Here is a 22,166-nt window from a genome sequence, read left to right as displayed (position 1 = left end):
GTCAGTGAAGACACTTGCCTGTTGGTCAGCGCATACTCGAAGTACACGTCCTGGTAATCCGTCTTGCCCTGCGGCATTGTGAATGTTGACCTGTTTAAAGGTCTTGTTTATTGCGGAGATCGTGATCACACAGTCGTCTGGAACAGCTGATGCTCTCATGCATGTTTCAGTGTTGCTTGCCTCGAAGCGAGCGTAGAAGTAATTTAGCTCGTCTGGTAGGCTCGTGTCACTTTGCAGCTCACAGGTGTACTTCCCTTTGTAGTCTGTAATAGGTTGCAAGCCCTGCCACATCCGACGAGCATTGGAGCCGGTGTAGTATGATTCAATCTTAGTCCGGTATTGATTCTTTGCCTGTTTGATGGTTCATCGGAGGGCATAGCAGGATTTCTTATAAGCTTCCGTGTTAGAGACCCGCTCCTTGAAAGCGGAAGCTCTAACCTTTAGTTCAGTGCGGATGTTGCCTGTAATCCATGGCTTCTGGTTGGGGTATGTACGTACAGTTACTGTGGGGACAACGTCATCGATGCACTTATTGATGAAGCCAGTGACTGATGTGGTGTACTCCTCAATTCCATCGGAAGAATCACGGAACATATTCCAGTCTGTGCTAGAGAAACAGTCCTGTAGCTGAGCATCTGCTTCATCAGACCACTTTTTTATTGACCGAGACACTGGTGCTTCCTGCTTTAGTTTTTGATTGTAAGCAGGAATCAGGAGGATAGAATTATGGTCAGATTTGCCAAATGGAGGGTGAGGGAGAGCTTTGTACGTGTCTTTGTGTGTGGAGTAAAGGCGGTTTAGAGGTTTTTTCCCTCTGGTTGCACATTTAACATGCTGGTACAAATGAGGTAAAACAGATTTAAGTTTCCCTGCATTAAAGTCCCAGGCCACTAGGAGCGCCGGCTCGTGATGAGCGTTTTCCTGTTTGCTTATGGCCGTATACAGCTCCTTGAGTCACGTCTTAGTGCCAGCATCGGTTTGTGGTGGAAAATAGACAGCTATGAAGAATATAGATGAAAACTTTCTTGATGTGTGTGGTCTACAGCTTATCATGAGATACTCTACCTCAGGCGAGCAAAACCTCGAGACTTCATTCGATTTCATGCACCAACTGTTGTTTACAAATATACATAGACTGCCACTCCTGGTCTTACCAGAGGCGGCTGTTCTATCCTGCCAATACAGCGTAAAACCTGTTTGTTATTCATGTCGTCGTTCAGCCACGACTCAGTGAAACATAAGATATTACAGTTTTTAATGGCTCGTTGGTAGGATATTCATGATCGTTACCTCCCGAGTGGCGCAGTGGTCTAAGGCACTGCATCGCAGTGCTAGCTGTGCCACTAGAGATTCTGTGTTCGAGTCCAGGCTCTGTCGCAGCCGGCCGCGACCGGGAGACACATGGGGCAGCGCACAATTTGCCCAGCGTCGTCCAGGTTAGGGGAGGGTTTGGCAGGCAGGAATGTCCTTGTCCCATCGTGCACTAGCAACTCCTGTGGAGGGCCGGGCGCATTGCATGCTGACATGGTCGCCAGGTGTACGGTGTTTCCTCTGACACATTGGCATGGCTGGCTTCCGGGTTAAGCGGGCATTGTGTCAAGAAGAAGTGGGGCTTGGTTGGGTTGTTTCGGAGGATGCACGGCTCTCGACCTTTGCCTCTCCCGAATCCGTACCGGAGATCCAGCGATGAGACAAGACTGTAACTACCAATTGGGTATCACGGAATTGGGGAGAAAAAAAATAAAAATAATGATAAAGATGAAGAAAAAAAAGGAAAACAAATATGATTGTAGTTGACAGGGATGAGGGCCTTGTTGGGTGTCTGAAGTATATTCTTTGTGTCCGAATCATTAAACAAAAAATATTCTTCCAGTACGAGGTGAGTAATCACTGTCCTGCTCTTTCTGGTCATAAGAGACGGTGGCAGAAACATTATGTACAAAATAAGTTACAAATAATGCGAAAAAACACACACAATATCACAATTGGTTAGGGGACTGTAAAACTGCAGCAATCTCCTCTGGCGCCATTATCAGGCGGGATTGGTAGGCGTGTTTGATACTGCCCTCTAATTGGTACCATCTCAGCTAATGCGTCAGCTGAGGCGGGGCCCCCCCCTTTCCTTTCTGAACTGGCTCCTGCTTAATTTTCATGTCCACATCCTGGTTCAACCATAACCCTTGCCTCAACCATAGTTTCCAGTGTTGTCCACTGGTCAACTGCACCACAGCTCTACCTGATTCGACAAAGGTTGTTGATTAGCAGAGTAAACACTGAAACTTGCCTCTGATTCAAATTTGCTGACTTTTTATAAAGACAGATCACTGAAATGGTCAGTTTGAAAGTGTCAAAACCTAAATGTCTGCAAACCGGTAGATGGACCTTATAATTGTTGTTCAAGACACAGTAGAATCTAGACTCTTTAATTCGATTTCAAATGCCATGAAGTCCCTTTGAGTTAATTTCAGGCAAAGTTCCATCGTTCACGTCAGAGAAGAGTTGGCTGGTAGATTGTTAGCTAATGCATCAAATCAAACAATTTCCCAGTATTTCTCAGAGGATGGAGATCTGAGCTTTTATGAGTGTGTGTGTGTGAGACTGGCCACTGAACATGACGACACGATCCAGAACCCACAGACGTTGCGATGAGAGCCATCGTCTGGCTCAGAGATGGGGTTCTGTGTGATCTTCTCTGTCATGTAAACACACAAACACGTCTGTCTCTGCATCCCACTCTTGATCCTCCCTCTGGGGAAGCAATACTTCAACACGATCAACAACGGCCCTCCACTTGATAAACATCATCAGAGAGAACTAGAGCATCTAAGATCTACTAGGCCCACTGGTGGTGATGTAATGTACATCAGACGGACGCACTGATGCTAAGCTAATGGTAAAGCACTGGAGCCAATAACGAGGACAGTCCTTATGATCAATGTTTCTGAAAGGCCACTGGTCATGGTGTAATGTACATCAGAGGGCCGTGGCACACTTATGCTGACACTAATTTTAAAGCACTGGAGCCAATAAGCATAGTCATGTGTTAACACTTTGTTCTAACTTGCAGCTCTGCAGCCCAGAGGACACTGTACAGGAGGAGGATGGACTCCCATGGTGACATAGATCATTAAAAACCAGAGTGGAGAGAGAGGGTCACCTCTTTTGCAGAAGTGGTGTCCTGTATAGTCCTCTTCATTTCTACTCTGACTCTCATTACATCATCTGATGGATAGTTACCTCACACACCAGCCATCCCTATAGGGCAACACTCAGCAGTATTAGCCTATAGGACGAGACTACTATAGATGGTGAGCCAGCTTTCCCATCACACCATGATCACACTCCATCATGTCCATGCCTGTGGGTCAGCTCAGCAGATGAGGTGATTAATGCAATTGCTGCATTCATCAATAAAGACACTCTCATTAGTCCTATGCTTCTCTGGGTAATGGAGAGGCACAGCCAGGGCAGCACCCCAGCCAAATGAGGAAGCACTGTACCTGAGTGGGGTGGGGGTTTCTGACTTGTCAGATTGATTTCAGCCCTGCCAAACACAGTACTGTAGGCTACATACAGTATATGGATACTTTCAGCGTAAGGGAAGTTTAGGTATAAATTGATAGGGATGATGTGTTGTCAATTTCAGGTGATACCTGTACATACCGTATAGCGTAATTTGCAGAGGCATTGGAGTGACCTGATGGAATGATGGAGTTCACACACACACGCCATGTTGGCATCAAGGTTTATTATCCTTTATAATGTACAATATACAAAAATATAGAGTACCAAAAAATTCACAGTGTCTAAAAGGCAGTGATTACAGTCTACATCACATATCTAATAGTACCACCAGGTCAGTTGCATAGAAGGGCACCGAGCCAATCAGGGGACAAAGATTCACAATGTGACATCCAGCTTGCCCAATCAAAAATTACTACAGGGCCAGAGGAAGACAATCAAAGGGAGTCATCATTTAGGGGGAGCCAATCACAAACCCAAAAATGTGGGTCAGGCAAGTGAGGAAAAGGAAAAGGGGGTTGCTGTAAATCCTCTAAACAGCTGAATTACTTTGATCTAGTCAATGGACTATCATAATACTGTTACTATACACTACTCACCATTTTCTGTGTCTTGTTCTTGTTCATTTAAAATGTTTATGTTTTTTAAACTGTTGTGGTGATATTTTGTATTAAAATGGCACGAGTGCTTCTAAAAGGACAGGCTGTCTTTGTTACTCTAAACCGTATTTATACCTGGTGAACATTTAGTAAAAAAACTAAATCCGTGTCACGGTGGATGAATAAGGCTGCGTTTAGACAGCCTTATTCATCCACCGTGTCCGCACTGTGACCAGATTTCATGGTCCCTCACTGTACGAAAATGATTTGATGGATTTCTTTCAAAATAATATTTATTTATTTATTTTAAGACACATGTCAATTCTTTTAGAAGGCAATATAATTATGATTTAAATGGTTTCACTGTCCAGAGACTTGTGAGATAGCCAGACAGAATGAGTCTCTGACTACCTCCAGAGGTGGTCAGTAAGATCTAATCACAATCAGATCATAATGTGTCTTTTGATCATCTATACCTGTCTGCATATGTTGGCACAATCAGGATATGGACACAATCAGGACAAGGCATGTATGTTAGCACCAGGTATAAACGGGGATTAAGATACTACATAGGATCTGGACAAACTGTACATCTATAGAAAGTTACAAAACAGCTGGAGAAGTTGTCCAGGCCGTAGTCAACCAGTCACATTGACAAACTCTATCCCCTTACAAACCCCATGGTTGGTGAGTACATAGCTGCTGCACTTTTTATTGATTTTTTTCAACTAAGGCTTTTTTTTTTTAAAACAGTGTTAGCTATACAACAATATACATTTACATTATACTAACCTTTAGATGTCATTAATGCTCTGCAGATCGAAGGCTGTCTCTTATGTACAGATAGAGCTCTCGTGCATATAACGGAACTATAGAATTAGAACGATAGAATAGAATCATACCATTTCTATGAGCGGAACTGAAAGCATTGCTGCTAAATTAGCATTCATTTTAACAGCGGGCATAATAATAAAATATAGCTCAGTTCTGTTTCTGAAATGCCCTTTATGATCCAAGCTTCACTATAAATAGTGTTTCCTTATGAGAACTGCGCAGCTCTCGTTAACTTACAATGATTATCATCTTATACATGGAACATATGGAAACCCAGTGGAACGTTAGGAGTGCTATCATCATAATGTGTGGAAAAAATGCACATACCCCTTTACAGATCCCATTATATACACAGTCATATGTAAGAAAGAATTACATTTACATTGTACAAAATACATACAGTTGTCTGTTCCTCTCCTCATTCACTCTCACAGGCATACACATACGAAGCAAGCAAACACACACACACGCCAACATGCGCGCACACACACACACACACATGCAAACACACGCACACACACAACAATAATCTCATACCAAAGCATTTTAAGCATGATTTAGCATTGTAAAGAGAGGGACACATTGATATTCGCTACAGTCAGTCTGAATATTTGCTTCTACATTATTTTATTTTTGTAAAATCTTAAAGGAGAATAGTGTGTGTTTTTACAACCAAATCTCAATTTTATATGTACTGAATTGGAGTATTATACAAGGGTCCAGACACTTATTTTTGCAATTTCACTTTTTATTTTATTTGAATTAACTTACTCCAACCAGCAAGTAATTTCCTCATCCTTGTTGTTCAGTACGGGGGCTCTGAAAAAACATCAACAAATGCTCCAAAAATATTTTTGGGGAAACAGGAACCCTATCAGTATAGTGATACAGGTCTTTAGATGTTGTACACATGAAATTGTGCCATTCCGAACTTTATCCGCAACGTTATATTCCATTTTGTTGGAATGATACCTCTCCGTCCATTTTAGCAGCAGGCCACTAGGATAATGGAACAGCTGGATAGGGGAAACAGCTTGAGTTGCACAAAATGGAATATAATGTTGCGGATAAAGTTCGGACACAATTTCACGTGTACAATATCTAAAGACCTGCATCACTATACTGAAGGTTTTCCGTTTCTAAAAGGATTTGAGTGTTTTTGGAGCATTTGTTCATGTTTTTTCAGAGCTCCCGTACTGCACAACGAGGATGAGGTTGTGACTCGCTGGTTTCTCAAAAACAAGTGAAATTGCAACAACAACAAAAACGGTCTGGACCCTTCTATAACATGCCTTCAAAAATAAAGGTCTGGACCCTTCTATAACATGCCTTCAAAAATAAAGACGTGGTTGTAATAAAGCAATATTCTCCTTTCATTTGTCAGACACCTATTGGCTACTAAGCTGCTGTGATTTTTTTATATGTTGTGGTGTGAAACCGATGAGAAACTCAAAAGTGAATCAGCTATCCCTTATTTGTGAAATAAAATATTTCCTCCTATCCTACTGCTCTCTTGAACATCAAACAAATGACCTCCCTCATAAAAAAATGCCCCACTACTATCTTTTTTATCCCACCTTGTACGATATCATATAAAATCGGTTGCAGTCCAGTTCTGCACACTGGCCATATTTAATATGACCACTGAGCGGTAGGTAGGTATAGTACTCAGTAGAATACATCCATTCCATTCTAGAACCAAGGGAATTCCTTCCAAAAGTCTTTATATCATCATAAAAAAGAAGTGATAGAAAGTCAAATTTGACTCCACATGATCCTCTCTATTGTATACCCAAAGCTGGATGATTCCCACTGTATTTCAGTCAGACACCTCATCTCTCTAGCCCATGTTCAGATCATTCCCTGGGAAACATTGCCTTGTGAACATACCCATACAGTACATAACACAGCCAGCCTGAGGTGTGGGCCTTGTTTGGGCATAAGCAGATAGAGATTCTCTCCAGCAGTGAGTATGTCTGTATCTATGTGGTCTAGTGTAGGCACTTTTCCTATAACAGATCACACGCTGCCATTCCTGGATGTGCCTCTGTTCCCCTGGTCCCATAGTACCACCCAAAAACATGGGGCAACAGCAGAGCTGAGGTCCCAGGTACTTGTCCTCCTCGTGTCATTTGATGAGGCGAGGTGACCTGAGTGCATCCATCCACCTCCAAACACAATACTGATATTGATCTCTTCATCTCTTGAATTAATTTAGTTCTTTTTTTTGTTCCCTCCCGATTCGCATCCACCATACTGAAGGACAGACAAAATGATATGCGCTGGTAGGGTTGTTCTGGGTAACTGCTTTTGTTGTTGGGAGAATTAGGTGTTTATCATGGGGATGGATGCTGCAGACCGAGGGTATGTTGGTGTCATAGAGATTCATTTATAGGCCTCCCAAGTGGTGCAGCGGTCTAAGCCACTGCATCGCAGTGCTGGAGGTGTTACTACAGACCTGGGTTCATTCCCGGGGTGTGCCACAACCGGCCATGGCCCGGGAGTCTCATATGATGGCGCACAATTGGCCCAGCGTCATCCGGGTTAGGAGAGGGTTTGGACGATGTGGCTTTACTTGGCTCATCGCGCTCTAGCGACTACTTGTGGAAGGCCAGGTTCCCGCAGGCTGACCCCGTTCGCCAGTTGAACAGTGTTTCCTCTGACACATTGGTGTGGCTGGCCTCCAGGTTAAGCTAGTGGTGGTGTTAAGGAGCGCGGTTAGGCTGCCTCTCCCGAGCCTGTTGGGGAGTTGCAGCAATGAGACAAGATCGAAAATTGGCGAGAAAAAGGGAGTAAAAAAAATAAATTACATTTTAAAAAGAGACTCAATCATAGAGGTGACCAGACAGACCAGGGAAGAGAGTTTTCTCCTATGGCCAACTCTAGCCTCTCTGGATAGCAACACAACACCTTCAGTAAGGCGCTCAGGTTGTCAAGTTCCACAGGGATAAGTAGTTCAACTCCATAATGTAGCTTATAGTGTCTTATAGAGTTCATCATTTATCTCTCCACCGAAGCACTACGTTGACACTGTGATGTCCAGTACTCACACCCCCCAAAATATACCCCAAACTATGATCAAATTCCTGGCTCTACTTAGCGAGTCTAATGGAGGCATCAGCACCTATACAGAGTGCTGATGGTATGTTCCAGGTATACCCTTACACCCCTCTCACCATTTGGTAGATACCATGGGATAAAGGAGAGGGGAGCAAAAATGGATGGGTTCAGTCACCATTCCATCTGTCACCATTGTGATTGGGGTGGAGTTCAGTTCAGTCTGGGTGGGCGGTGCCGGGGGCCATGGGGGTGGGGGCGGGGTGTCTCAGCTGTTGTTATAGGTCCTGCAGGGGGAAGGGGAGGAGTCAGGCCTGTTGTAGTCATATTTGCCCAGCGCTGTGGGGTAGTAGGTGGTGGTGTACATGTTAGTCTGCTGCAGGGGCGTTGGGTAGAAGTTAGACCTCTCATCTGGGAGCAGGTTATTCTTGTTCAGAGTCTGGAGGAGGAGAGAAGACAGTGTCATAACAGGTGACAGTGGCTACAAAATTAGACAAAAAACACTGATCAGTTGAAAAGGTACGTACTGTTCAGTAAAGTGTTTTTCTGGGTGAGGTGGGAAGAGTAGAGAAAACAGTCATAACAGTGTTATAACAGTGACATAAGAGTTTTATACCAGTGCTGTAACAGATGGGTTAGTTTACCAACGACTCAGACAGGAGCAATATCAATATATTAGACACTTACAGGTTGAAAAGTGGGCAACAGTGCTGGGTACTGTAAGTGGATTTCTAAGTAAGGTACAACCCTTCAACAAATATGATTTAGCAGCCAAACATCAAGCGTAATCAATGAACAAATATGAGAGGCATGAATAAATTACAGTAGGTGGCTCCAAAAAACTAAATACAAAAACATTTAGTTTGTATCCCAAATGGCACCCTATTCCCTTTATAGTGCACTACCAGGGCCCATAGTGAAATGAGTGTACTATATAGGAAATTAGGTCCCATTTGGGACACACTTAATTTAATACACTTGCACTTTAGAGGCAGGTCGTGGCAGCTAGAAGCCACAATGTGCCGACGAAGGGAACACTTTACGGAGGGCTGCTGAGTAATGTCATTTATGTTAACAGCCAGGCCAAACACGGCTCTGTAAATGGTTTACAGAATCAGTGAAATGCACAACAACGTTGGGTGGTGAGGGCCTGTGAAGAAACAACCGCATAATGTAATGGCTAAAGCAACAATAACAGCAGTAGTTCTCAGGTTGAGCCAGTGGCTCTAGCTAGGTAGCCTGGTTAAACCAGACTGAATGCTGCACTCAATGGTGAAACTTAGAGAAATCCATGAGGATGCCAGGCAAATAGCTAGCTAACTACCTGTAGTATGAAACCTGCCTGGTCTGGTTGTTAACCTAATGAGACACTGCTCTCAACGTATGACTCTCATAATTAGGGCCCAGCATGAGGACCCAGCCTCACTCAGCCACAAACACATCACTCAGCCAGCTGGTGGCTAACATCTTCAGAAAATAATCAGGTTCCACCCTAAGAAGCAGCAACCGTCACCTGAGATAAAGAGCGTCCTAGCATAGTACTTGACTAATTATGGGGCAATATCATGTTTTTTAAATGTTCCTTTATTTAACTAGGCAAGTCAGTTAAGAACAAATTCTTATTTTCAATGACAGCCTAGGAACAGTGGGTTAACTGCCTTGTTCAGGGGCAGAACGACAGATTTTTACCTTGTCAGCTCGGGGATTCAATCTTGCAACCTTTCGGTTACTAGTCCAACACTCTAACCACTAGGCTACCTGCCGCATAATGCTGCAAAAACAGTATGTATACTAGGTGGATCATGATACAACGTCGGTCCTAGGGCTAACCCTGCCACATGCAGGGAGGGCAATGCCATTGTGGGACAGATCGATGAGATCGGAGCGTGGCTCACAGGCACACACAGGTGTTACATCCCTCAAAAGATGCTGGTTCCAGCATTATAAACAGCAGTGGGAGTCCATGGGTATAACAGGCTAATGAGGGCCATTAATAAGGACTGAGACTGTGAACAGAAAGTGGAGTAAGGAAACCAGGTGAAGAGAAATAAGAAATATATGTTCTGAGCTCCCACCATATCTCTATTCCCTGTACAGTAGTTAATGTAATGAAATAAACCTATGCGTATGAAATCTCCTGTCAAAATCAAATGAATGACTGGTGTTACCTAATCGTTGTGCTACGCAGAAAATGGTGTTTCATGGTGTGGGTATGCGAGCACGTGTCTGCATGCGTGCGTCCGTGTCTACGTGTGTGAGAATCCTTGAATACCTGTGACAATACCTTGAACTCCATGGGCGTGTACTTCTCGTTCTTTGGTGTAGTGTTGCCCTTGTAGTTGAGGTGGTTGGGCGTGGTGGGGTGTATGACGGCGGATTCCTGCGAGGGCTTGTGGAAGCGCTGGCTATACACGTAGGCCAGAAAGGACAGAAGGCCCGCCCCCAGGAAACAGGACACGCCTGTGGCTATCAGGTGCAGCGAGGTGAATGCTGGGAAGACACAACAAAGCCGACAGATGGTAGGAGATCAGTCAGGATGTTTGGTTCACTTATCTGTGCCTGTAATCTGTCGTTTTCTCTCTTTCTGTCCTCCATCAGCTATTATATTGCAGTAAAATGGTGGTTCATTCAGGGGCAACAAGCACTACTTCAGTAGCCTGGTCGATAATCTGTTTTTGCTGTCTTGCCAACTCCTATGGTCATTCAATAGCCACAGGAGTTGGCAAGACAGCACAAACAGATCGGTGACCAGGCTAGCAAAATGTTGGTTTATTGAAGGGCACCAAGCTCTCAGTTTCCCTGGCATCTTCCTGGAAAATCTCTAATGGTGTGGCGGCACAGCCTTTTCAAACCCTTACCATTCCCAGGAGGCTACCTACACCTCATTCTAATGGCCATCCCCCATAATGCATATTCCCCATTGGTTCAAAGGCTTGTGCCATCCTGATTTTGTCCAGCAGCAGCCTTCAGAAAGTATTCACACCCCTAGACTTTTCACACATTTTGTTGTGCTCCAGCCTGAATTTAAAATGGATTCAATTAGGATTTTCTTGTCACTGGCCTAAACACAATAACCCATAATGTATTTTTTATTAAATATGAAAAGCTGAAACATATTGAGTCAATAAGTATTCAAACCCTTTGTTATGGCAAGCCCAAATAAAAACATTTGCTTAAACAAGTCACATAATAAGTTGCATTGACTCAATCGGTGTGTAGTAATAGTGTTTAACATGATTTTTGAATGACTACCTCATCTCTGTACCCCACACATAGAATTATCTGTAAGGTCCCTCAGCCAAGCAGTGAATTTCAAACACAGATTCAACCACAAAGACCAGGGAGGTTTTTCAATGCCTCCCAAAGAAGGGCACTTATTGGTAGATGGGTGAAAAATGTAATATTCCTTTGAGCATGGTGAAGTTATTAATTACACTTTGGATGATGTGTCAATACACCCATTCACTACAAAGATACAGGTGTCCTTCCAAACTCCGTTACTAGATAGGAAGGAAACCGCTCAGGGATTTCACCATGAGCCAAATTATTACTTTAAAACAGTTACAGAGTTGAATGGCTGTTATAGGAGAAAACTGAGGGTGGATCAACAACATTGTAATTACTGAACAATACAGAATAAGAAATATTCCAAAACATGCACCCTGTTTGCATAGCGGTGGGAAGTAGGGGAACTGAGGGTGCTTTTTCACAAAAGTCCTGTACTAGCAGACAAATATTTCAGTCTGTAGCGCGGACATTTATTTTTGTATTTTTTCACAAAAGTAGTGCACTGGGCCTTTACGAGTCCTGTATTAGTGGACCGATAGCCGTCTCTTTTTTCACAGCTCCCCCATCCTGAAGTAATACTGCAAAAAATGTAGCAAAGCAATTAACTTTGGTCTTGAATGCAAAGTGTTATGTTTATGGCAAATCCAATACAAGATATTACTGAGTACCACTCCATATTTTCGAGCAAAGTGATGACTGCATCATGTTATGGGTATGCTTGTAATTGTTAAGGACTGGTTTTTTTTTTCAGGATAAATAAGAAACCGAATGGAGCTATGAACACAGACAAAATCCTATAGAAAAAGCTAGTTCAGTCTGCTTTCCACTGGGAGATGTATTCACCTTTCAGCAGGGCAATAACCTAAAACACAAGGCCAAATCTACACTGGAGTTGCTTACCAAGACGACAGTGCTAGACAATGTTCCTGAGTGGCCGATTAACAATTTTGACTAAGATTTACTTGAAAATCTATGGCAAAACCTGAAAATGGTTGTCTAGCAATGATCAGCAACCAATTTGACAGAACTTTGAGATTTTTTTATATTTTTATATTTAGTTTTTATTGTCGGAACACAAAGAAAGTACAAATAAAAGAACAAAAAAAAGATCTGGCAGTTACAGTGCACTTCATACCTTCATCATCATATCATCATATTAGTTACATTGACATCTTTGAATTAGACCTTTTCCATGTACGAAACCCATTTTTCCCAGTATTCTTGACCTCTCTCATGTTGAGTTCTTAAAGCAAAGGTCATGTGGAGTATTTCTTCTACAATGTCTATCCATTGCGTCACTGTGGGAGGGTCTTTTTGTAGCCATTTCCTAGTGATAGCCTTTTTACTGGCTGCCAGTAGGACCTTCAAGAGGTACTTTTCTCTATTGTGTAAGTTATCAGGTATTTCACCCATGTACAAAGAAATGAATGTTTGTTCTATGTCAAATCACATTATTTTTCCAATGTTAGATCTTATTTCTCCCCAGTAAGCTCCCCAGTGACCTTGAGTTGGTGGAGCTTTGTTGAGTCTCTAATATGTTCAACCATGTTTCATCAGTTATTTCAATGTTAAGTTCCTCCTCCCATTTCTTTTTAATATAATTTGTAGAATGTTTCTTTGAGGATTGAATACCCAAGTGGAGATTTGAAATAGTTTTTTTGTTACTCCCCAAGTTGTATGCGTTAGTGAATACTTGGATTAATTTTGGAGGTGCTCGAGGGTCACCTTTATCAGTCACCTTTATCTCCCTTAAGAAATAGTGTCGAACTTGTAGGTATCTGTAAAAATCTTGTTTATCCAAGCCATGTTTTTTACTTAGGTCCTGGAAGTTATCTAGGTTCCCATTCCTTATAATTGTACTGAATGATGTGATGCCTTTCTGCATCCATTGTTTAAACCTGCTGTCCTGAGTTGCAGGGATGAAGCTGGGGTCGTATGCGAGCCAACTCAACAGTTTGATCTCTCTGTCTAAATTATTTTGCTTAACTACCCTAAACCATGTCTTCAGAGAGAAATTAATCCACTGATTTTGTCTATTGTATATTTATTTTACCATGTCATTATTTCCCAAAACTGACTGTATGGGTATCTCTGTCAAAGTAGTCTCGATGTCTTTCCATTTGGATTCGTATTCTGAATTGCACTAACACACCAGAGGTCTCAATTGGGCTAACACCTAATCATCTTTTAGGTTTGGTAAGGCCATACCCCCACAGTTTTTGGTTACTGTAGTGTTGTATATCTAGTTCTTGGTCTCTTACGGTTCCAGATAAACCTTGATATCCGTTTATCCCATTCCCTAAACTGTTTAGGCGGGATTTCTATGGGCAGTGATTGGAACAAATACAGTAACCTTGGCAGGATGTTCATTTTGATTGTTTCAATTCTACTACTAAGATCTAAGGGAAGTGAATTAAACCTGTCCAGGTCATCATATATTTTCTTGTTGATGTGATCGTAATTCATGTCATAAAGTTTGGGTGTATCTTTTGGTAAATTTACTCCAAGATATGTAATGGATAAAGAGGTCCAGGTGAAGTTATACCTACTCTTCAGCTCTTCCTGTGGGGTATAATTATAAACTAGGGCTTGGGTCTTGTGTACGTTGAGCACATGCCCTGAATATGTTCCAAATGTTTGTAAATCATCCATCAATCTAGGTACACTTGAGCCTGGGTCTTTAAGGAATAACAGAACGTCATCAGCATACATGCATATCTTATGTTCACTGCCTCTTATTGTTATTCCCTCTAAGGTTGGGTCCTGTCTTATTACCTGAGCTAATGGTTCGAGGTACAAGGAGAAGAGCGCGGGTGAAAGATTACAGCCTTGTCTTGCCCCTCGCTCTAATTTGATCGTTCGTGTCAAATGTCCATTTATCTTCATTCTAACGGTCGGACATGAATACAGTGTTTTGATGCACTGTATCACTTCTTTGTTGAAACCAAATCTTTCCATAACTTGGAATAGGTAATCCTATCCCGCTGAATCAAATGCTTTTTCTGCATCTAGGCTGATTAATATTGCACTTGTCTTATTCTGAGTAATGTGGTCCATGACATGTAGTGTTCTCATTATTTTGTCCTATGTCTGCCTATTTTGTATGAAAGTTTGATCTCCGTCAATCAATTCTGGGATTATGTTCTCCATGTGTTAAGAATTGCGATAGGTCTATATGAACTGCATTCTTTCTTATTTTTACCCTCTTTTGGGATTACTGATATGATGGCCTCTCTCCATGACGGTGGGAGACCCCCCTCCCTCAGAGTCCAGTTAAAACAGGCCTTAAGTAGAGGTGCTAATTGTTCTCTGAAGGTCTTGAACCATTCTGAAGGGAAGCCATCAGGGCCCGGAGACTTGTTGACTTTTAGTTGAGATATTGCTTTATTCGTTTCTTCGGTGGATATTTCTAAAGTTAGTCTATCATTTTGCTCTGTCCCAATTGAGAGGAGATCAAGTGAGTTCAAAAAGTGCTCTATTGTCTGTGCATCTGCCTTCTCTGGTTGCTTGTACAGATTTGTGTAACATGATTCAAATGCATTCTGTATTTCATCTAATTTGCATGTGATCTTTTTTATTTTGGGGTCTTTTATTTTGAAAATGGTATTCTGTGCTTGTTGTTTCCTGAGTCTCCATGCTAGTAATTTGGTTGCCTTTGAGCCTGCTTCATAATATCGTTGTTTCAGGAACCTAAGCTTTTTCTCTACTTCTTCTCTATAAATCTGGTCAATTTCCTGTTTTACCTTTTGAATCGCTCGTAATATAAGATGGTCTTTGTGTTGACCATGAGATCGTACCTGGGTTTCCTGTAATTTCAGCAGTTTCTGTGCTTTAATCTTTTTTCTTGAGAGATGATGTGGCTATGATCTTCCCTCTAATAACCGCCTTAGCTGCATCCCACAATATAGCAGGAGATACTTCCCCATTATCATTATTCTCCAGATAGATGTTCAATTCTGTCTTTATTGATTCCTTGAATGCTGGATCATTCAGCATGCTTGTATTAAGTCTCCATATAGTATTTCTTGGTTTGCTATCAAGGTGTAGAGTTAGGTAAACTCCATTATGATCTGATAAGTCGCTCTGCCTGATCCTACAATCCTTAAGCCCGTGTCTATCTGCACTGTACATAAAAAAGTAGTCTAACCTGGAGTATTCAGTGTGGTGGGCTGAGTAAAAAGTATATTCCTTATCGGTCTTGTGGGTGTCACGCCATATGTCGAGCAGTCCTAGATCCTGCAGTATCCTATTGATATTTTTGGGAAACTAGGCTCATTTTCCTATTTTGGTTTGTGCTGTCCAATTTTGAGTTTAGAATTGTGTTAAAGTCCCCTCCACAGATAAGAGTGCCAGTGGTTTCTGTGGCAATTAAATCAAACACCTTCCCGTAGAAGACCATGTCACTCCCTGGGGGTGTGTATACATTGAATAATGTAACTTCCTTGTTATCCAGTTTACATTTAACAAGTATAAATCTACCCTCCTTGTCTTTTATTTCTGACATAAACTCAAAATGAACTGAATTTGGGATCAAGATTGCAACTCCCCTTCTACCCATTTTGTAAGAAAAAAAAGTGTTCCTATATCCCATTTTCTTGAGTTTCTCGTGTTCAGGTGTGGATAAGTGAGTTTCCTGCCAGAATAGTATGTCACCTCTCTCCCATTTCATCTTTGCTATTACCTTACTTCTCTTGATGGCACTCGCCAGTCCATTTACATTGAGACTTATGACCTTAAATTCCCGATGATGCATCGATATAAATAAATAAAAACTGTGCACCATATCTGCCTGCTTATCATGAACCTAAAAATTAATGAAAAATCAAGAACAATAATAAAGTAAACCAAAGTGGGAAAATATTTTGGTATTTGGACTCCCATGTCAGAGGACTGTCTCTTGCTTCTGGGGTTTGAGGAGATGAGCCTGTCCGCAGGATGGGCCCCTCGCTCAGATATGAAAATGCGTGACGTAGTCACAAACAAGACCTGGTGGAACCAAAAATAATAAGGGCGCCTATTTCGTCACTTATACACATCGGTTAATTACAAGTGAAAACTATAATCGGTCATGCGTGCATATCATGAATCCTCCCCTTGATATGCCCTTCTGTCGCCCCGTTGTCAATGTGTCATTCATTAATCCTTAGCTAATATATATGTTATTAACGTGACGCTACTTAGTGTGTTCGTAAAGAACACATGCTTTTGGCTACTCACCCTTGTTCAGCATTGGGAGAAAATATGGGATATATTTTACCTATTGTAATGTCAACCGTAACAACCCAAAGTCTTAACAGCTCACGGTAACTATTCATTCGGTTAAATCCGATTCAGTGTCTTACATCTATCTTCCCATGGGAAATGCCTGAGTCTCTACCGGATGTGAACGTCCTCTCGCCGAGATGGTTGTCAACAATGATCCATGGGAGATCTTGCTCGAGTCTTTCCGCTGGTGATGTCGCCTTTCTCCTGGCGGTATACTCCACTGGGAAGCCCCTTGACTTCAACCGCCTCCTCTGCATGCTTGTATGTAACCGGGCCATTTTCCAGAAATACCCGCATTTTTGGTGGGGTGCCGCTGGGGGGTTTTGAGGCCAGGGCTCAGTGTGCTCTCTCGATTCCCAGGTCAGTCTCGTCTTCAAGTATGCCCTTGAATAGGTCCTCCACGAAGTTGGGCATAGAGTCTTTTTCTGCGCCCTCTACTATGTTATAAAGTCTAATGTTTCGACGTGAGAAATCTTCGAGTTCTGTCACTTTTGCCTGTAGTGCGTGTTGGCTTTTCAGTGACTGTTCAAGTATTTCCTTGACTGCAGAGTTCCATGTGTCTGTTTCCCCAATGCGCTGTTCTGCGTCCCCCATTCTTGTAGCTATGCTGTGAAGTTCTAATTAGTTTTCTTCCAGTTTCTGGTTAATGTCCTTCTTGAACTCATTTAGTTATTTTCTTACATCTTCTCGAAGTTCCTCTCGTAAGCCTGTGAGCGCCTCGCGCAATTCCTCCTTCATCACCTCACGAAATGAGGGCTCTTTTGCGGCTGCTATCTTATTTGCGCTAGCATTAGCCATCTCGGGTTCATCGACGATTATATCTTCTCCTGTTTTGTTACGGGTTGTTGTTGTAGCTCCGCGACCTTTTCCAATTTTCCCCTTTTCCATTTTGCGTAAGTTATTATAATGCTCAGAGTAAATACTTGAATTTAGGGGGGGAAATACCCAACCGATGTGTAGTACGAAAAACTAGGCAGCCATTTCCTAAGTTGCGTCACCGCCAACTTAAAGAATTTTGAAAAGAATAATGGACAAATGTGGCACAATCCAGGTGTGTGTGGAAAGCTCTTATACTTTACTAGGGTTGAATGGCGGGAACTCGGTTACCGATATTTACCGCCCAAAACGACTCACCTTTCCCGGGATAAAGAACTGTGAGAAACCGGTAAATTATAATAAATTCTTTAAATGAACAGCATTATGTGAAGTGGAAGCGTTAAATAATATGTGATGTCTAAATCTGTCTTCTCTACTGCCTCTGCATGATGAATCATCAATGCTCAGGGTGGGGACAGACAGCCCACCTCAGTATGGAGCTCAGTTCACAATGCATGTAGACCTACAATATCATCTCATCATGGTAACTTTCTCTCTTGTGACAGGTACTGTAGGCCTACATTTTCTGCAAAATAGTCTATGGGGTAGTCACATAAAGCCAGAATGAGCGTTTAATTTACCCATCTCCATCTGGCTTTCGAGGGTCACCATGTTTTGTAATTGTAAAGATATATATATATTTTTTTGCAGCTGCAGAGTTTTAAAACAGCCTATCACACCAATATCATTGCTTTAAATCAGTGCACTCTCTCACAGTCTTTTAATCCAAGCGGGCTGTCATGTGCCTTTTATGAGGAGTGCCTTCAGTCTGGCCACTCTACCATATAGGCCTGATTAGTGGAGTGTTGCAGAGATGGTTGTCCTTCTCGAAGATTCTCCCATCTACACAGAGGAACTCTGGAGCTCTGTCAGAGTGACCATCGGGTTCTTGTTTACCTCCCTGACCAAGGCCCTTCTCTCCTGATTGCTCAGTTTGGCCGGGCAGCCAGCTCTAGGAAGAGTCTTGATGGTTCCAAACGTCTTCCATTTAAGAATGATTGAGACCACTACGTTCTTGGGGACATTCAATGCTGCTCAATCCTGTCACTGACCTCTATGTACAATTCTTTTGAACTCATAGCTTGGTTTTTGCTCTGACATGCACTGTCAACTGTGAAACCTTTTATAGACAGGTGTGTGCCTTTCCAAATAATATTTGTATTTATTTAACCTTTATTTAACTTGGCAAGTCAGTTAAGAACATATTCTTATTTACAATGATGGCCTACCAAAAAGCAAAAGGCCTCCTGCGGGGAAGGGGGCCTGGGATTAAAAATAAATAAAATATAAATATAGGACAAAAGACACATCACAACAAGAGAGACAACACAACAAGACAACAACACAGACAACAACACAGCAAGGCAGCAACACATGACAACACCGCATGGTAGCAACACAACATAATAACAACATGGTAGCAACATAAAACATGGTATAAACATTATTGGGCACAGATAACAGCACAAAAGGCAAGAAGACAACAATACATCACATGAAGCAGCCATAACTGTCAGTAAGATTTCCATGATTGAGTCTTTGAATGAAGAGATTGAGATAAAACTATCCCGTTTGAGTGTTTGTTGCAGCTCGTTCCAGTCGCTAGCTGCAGCGAACTGAAAAGAGGAGCGACCCAGGGATGCGTGTGCTTTGGGGACCTTTAACAGAATGTGACTGGAAGAACGGGTGTTGTATGTGGAGGATGAGGGCTGCAGTAGATTTCTCAGATAGGGGGGAGTGAGGCCTAAGAGGGTTTTATAAATAAGCATCAACCAGTGGGTCTTGCGACAGGTATACAGAGATGATCAGTTTACAGAGGACTGAATTTACCACAGTTGGAATCCAATGAAGTTGTAGAAACATCTCAAGGATGATCAATGGAGACAAGATGCACCTGAGCTCATTTTCAAGTCTCATAGCAAAGGGTCTAAATACTTATGTAAATAAGGCATCTGTTTTTTATTTTTAATACATTTGCAAAAATGTCTAAAAACCTGTTTTTGCTTTGTCATTATGGGGTATTGTGTGTAGACTGATGAAGAACATTTTGAATTAAATACATTTTAGAATAAGGCTGTAACGTAACAAAGTGTGGGAAAAGGGAAGGGGTCTGAATACTTTCCGAATGCATTGTATATATGTTCTAGCCTCTTTCAGGTAATACATTCAATGCAGTATTAGCCTTATATTTAGCTAATTAATGACGGGTTATGCATAATAAGCATCTATCTTATAGCCTCTGTCTCTTGCGCAATACGCAAGCACCCGTGCGCCACTGGCCTCTCTCCTTAAAACACACTCCTTAGCTCTTGGAGTCCCATGCAGGAAAAGCTAGACTAGAATGGCTTGCTGGACATAATTGTTTTAGCAATTCTTATACCAATAGACTATTCGAAGAGGGACGCAAGCTCTTTTTTGCTGAATGTTAAACACAAGAGTGAATAGAAGAGTGAACGTGCAATGGTGGTTGGCTTTAGCAGTTATTTATTCAGACCCATAACCATTCAATCTTCATTAAGAGAAGTGACAGCCTTCTGCATCTAACTCTAGTCCTATATTATTCAAGGATGACATTAGAATGATGAAGATAAGGAGGACTAAGCTTGTTTCATTTAACTGTTGAAAGCGAGGAAGGAATGAAGCAACAATAGAGAGAGAGAAAGAAGAGGTAGGCTAATAACATTAAGATAAATATTATGAAAGGTATATATGAATCAGCCTAGTAACTGCACAAATAGGCCCCATTTTTTTCTTCAAAATTCATATCTAATTCCCTAGCCTATACTACTTTGTTGGCCGCATGTGTTGCACCAGATTCGTATGTTCTCTTCTGCTTTATCATGGTTTGAACCATGTGCATAATTCCACTCCATATAGTAATACAGTATTATACAATACAGCAATACAGTAAACACTCAAAAAGATTAGCCTACTGGAGCTAGTTTCATTTATTTAACCAAGAGAACATATAGCTAGCTACATCTATGGCCGTTTATGTTTTTCTGTCGTGCATAATGTGCAGTATATATGTACTGCACATTATGTATTGGCTCATATGTATTGGCCCATAAAATGTATTTAATACTGTATATGGCTCATTAGGCTCAGGTACCATCAGGTTATACCAGACATATTTATATGCTTTATAATAATTTTGAATGACACTTCCGGTTTTGGTGGGAAATACCGGGTTACCCGGGAGAAAAGTGATTTATTCTCTGGATGGAACATTTAATAAATTCCAGCAAAATATTCAACCCCGTCACACCCTGATCTGTTTCACCTGTCCTTGTGCTTGTCTCCACCCCCCTCCAAGTGTCGCTCATCTTCCCCATTATCCCCCGGGTACTTATACCTGTGTTCTCTGTCTGTTGCCAGTTCGTCTTGTTTGTTTAAGTCAACCAGCGTTTTGTCTCAGCTCCTATTTTTTCCCAGTCTCTCTTTTTCTCATCCTCCTGGTTTTGACCCTTGCCTGTCCTGACGCTGATTCCGCCTGCCTGAACACTCTGCCTGCCCCTGACCCTGTGTCTGCCTGCTGTCCTGTGCTTTTGCCCCTACTCTGGGTTACCGACCTCTGCCTAGCCTGATCCTGAGCCTGCCAGTCGTCCGGTACCCTTGCCCCACTACTCTGGATCATCGACCTCTGCCTGCCGTTTGCCTACCCCGTTACTGTAATAAACATTGTTACTTTGGGTCTAACCTGAAAGGTGATCGTACGAACTGGCCATGACTGACCAGCAGACTTGGACCAGCTCTGCAACGCCATCTCCTCCCAAGGGGCCCTCATTGGTAGACATGAAGAGTTGCTTTGCGGTCTGATGGAAGGGGTCCAGGACGTGGCCGAATGTCACAACCTAGCATTGAACACTTTGCGGGAGCAATTCCATGGGATGCCTACTAGGCAGCCTACCACGACAGTAACCTCCCAGCCCCTCAGTAACCCGGCTGGTAAGCGGCGCAGTCACCCCGGTGTCCCGGGAACCCCGCTTACCTCCCCTGGAGCACTACGATGGAGATTCCAGAACCTGTCGGACCTTTCTCTCCCAGTGCTCCCTCGTTTTTGAGCAGCAGCCTTCTTCGTTCCCCCCGGACATCTCGAAGATAGCGTACATTACTACGCTGATGTTCGGGAGGTCACTCGCCTGGGCCACGGCAGTGTGTGAGCAACAATCCACCGTCTGCCTCAGTCTGGAGATATTCGTGGTGGAGGTGAGAAGTTTGAGGCTCCGGTGTCCGGGAGAGAGGCTGCCTGGAAGTTCTCCAGTTTGGCAGGACTCCGTCAGTGTGGCGGACTATGCGAAGGATTTCAGCACGCTAGCAGCGGAGGATGCCTGGAACCTGGAAGCGCTGTTCGACATGTTCCTGCACGGATTATCAGAGGAAGTAAAGGACGAGCTTGCAGCCCGGGAACTACCGACAGATCTCGACTCACTCATCGCTTTGATCGATTGATGGTCAGCTACGGGAAAGTAGGAGGAAGAAGAGGTCTGATTAAGGTCGCAATCGCTCACTCAAGGATCCCACCTTGCATCTGATGAACTCCGGAAGTCCTCGGCGTCTTCGTCCCAGAGAGGATCCGAGCTTACCCAAGTTCCTCCAAGAGCCTCCGAAGACAGCCAATTTGCCTCTTCCCGAGCCGATGCAGCTTGGCAGGGCTAGGCTGTCTCCAGCCGAACATGTACGCAGACTTAACACCCAGTGTTGTCTGTATTGCGGGACTGCCGG

General features: G+C 42.7%; 1 protein-coding gene across 2 annotated transcripts in view; it reads right to left on the bottom strand.

Annotated features, from left to right (window-relative positions):
• Positions 1–7,176: 7,176 nt before the first annotated feature.
• The window catches only part of LOC139400870 (sema domain, seven thrombospondin repeats (type 1 and type 1-like), transmembrane domain (TM) and short cytoplasmic domain, (semaphorin) 5Ba), a 185,106-nt gene continuing 170,116 nt past the window's right edge, over positions 7,177–22,166 (bottom strand). The window contains exons 22-23 of one of the 2 annotated variants that reach the window (XM_071145456.1): positions 10,285–10,502; positions 7,177–8,451 (exon numbers count right to left, since the gene is read on the bottom strand). In XM_071145456.1, coding sequence (XP_071001557.1) covers positions 8,281–8,451; positions 10,285–10,502 — 389 coding nt within the window. In that variant the 3' untranslated portion in view covers positions 7,177–8,280. The remainder of the gene's footprint in view (positions 8,452–10,284; positions 10,503–22,166) is intronic. The other variant, XM_071145457.1, reaches the window with a different exon arrangement.

The sequence above is a fragment of the Oncorhynchus clarkii genome, chromosome 3 (assembly GCF_045791955.1).
Source record: "Oncorhynchus clarkii lewisi isolate Uvic-CL-2024 chromosome 3, UVic_Ocla_1.0, whole genome shotgun sequence".
Classification (NCBI taxonomy): domain Eukaryota; kingdom Metazoa; phylum Chordata; class Actinopteri; order Salmoniformes; family Salmonidae; genus Oncorhynchus; species Oncorhynchus clarkii.
This window is presented reverse-complemented; position numbering and strand designations above follow the sequence as displayed.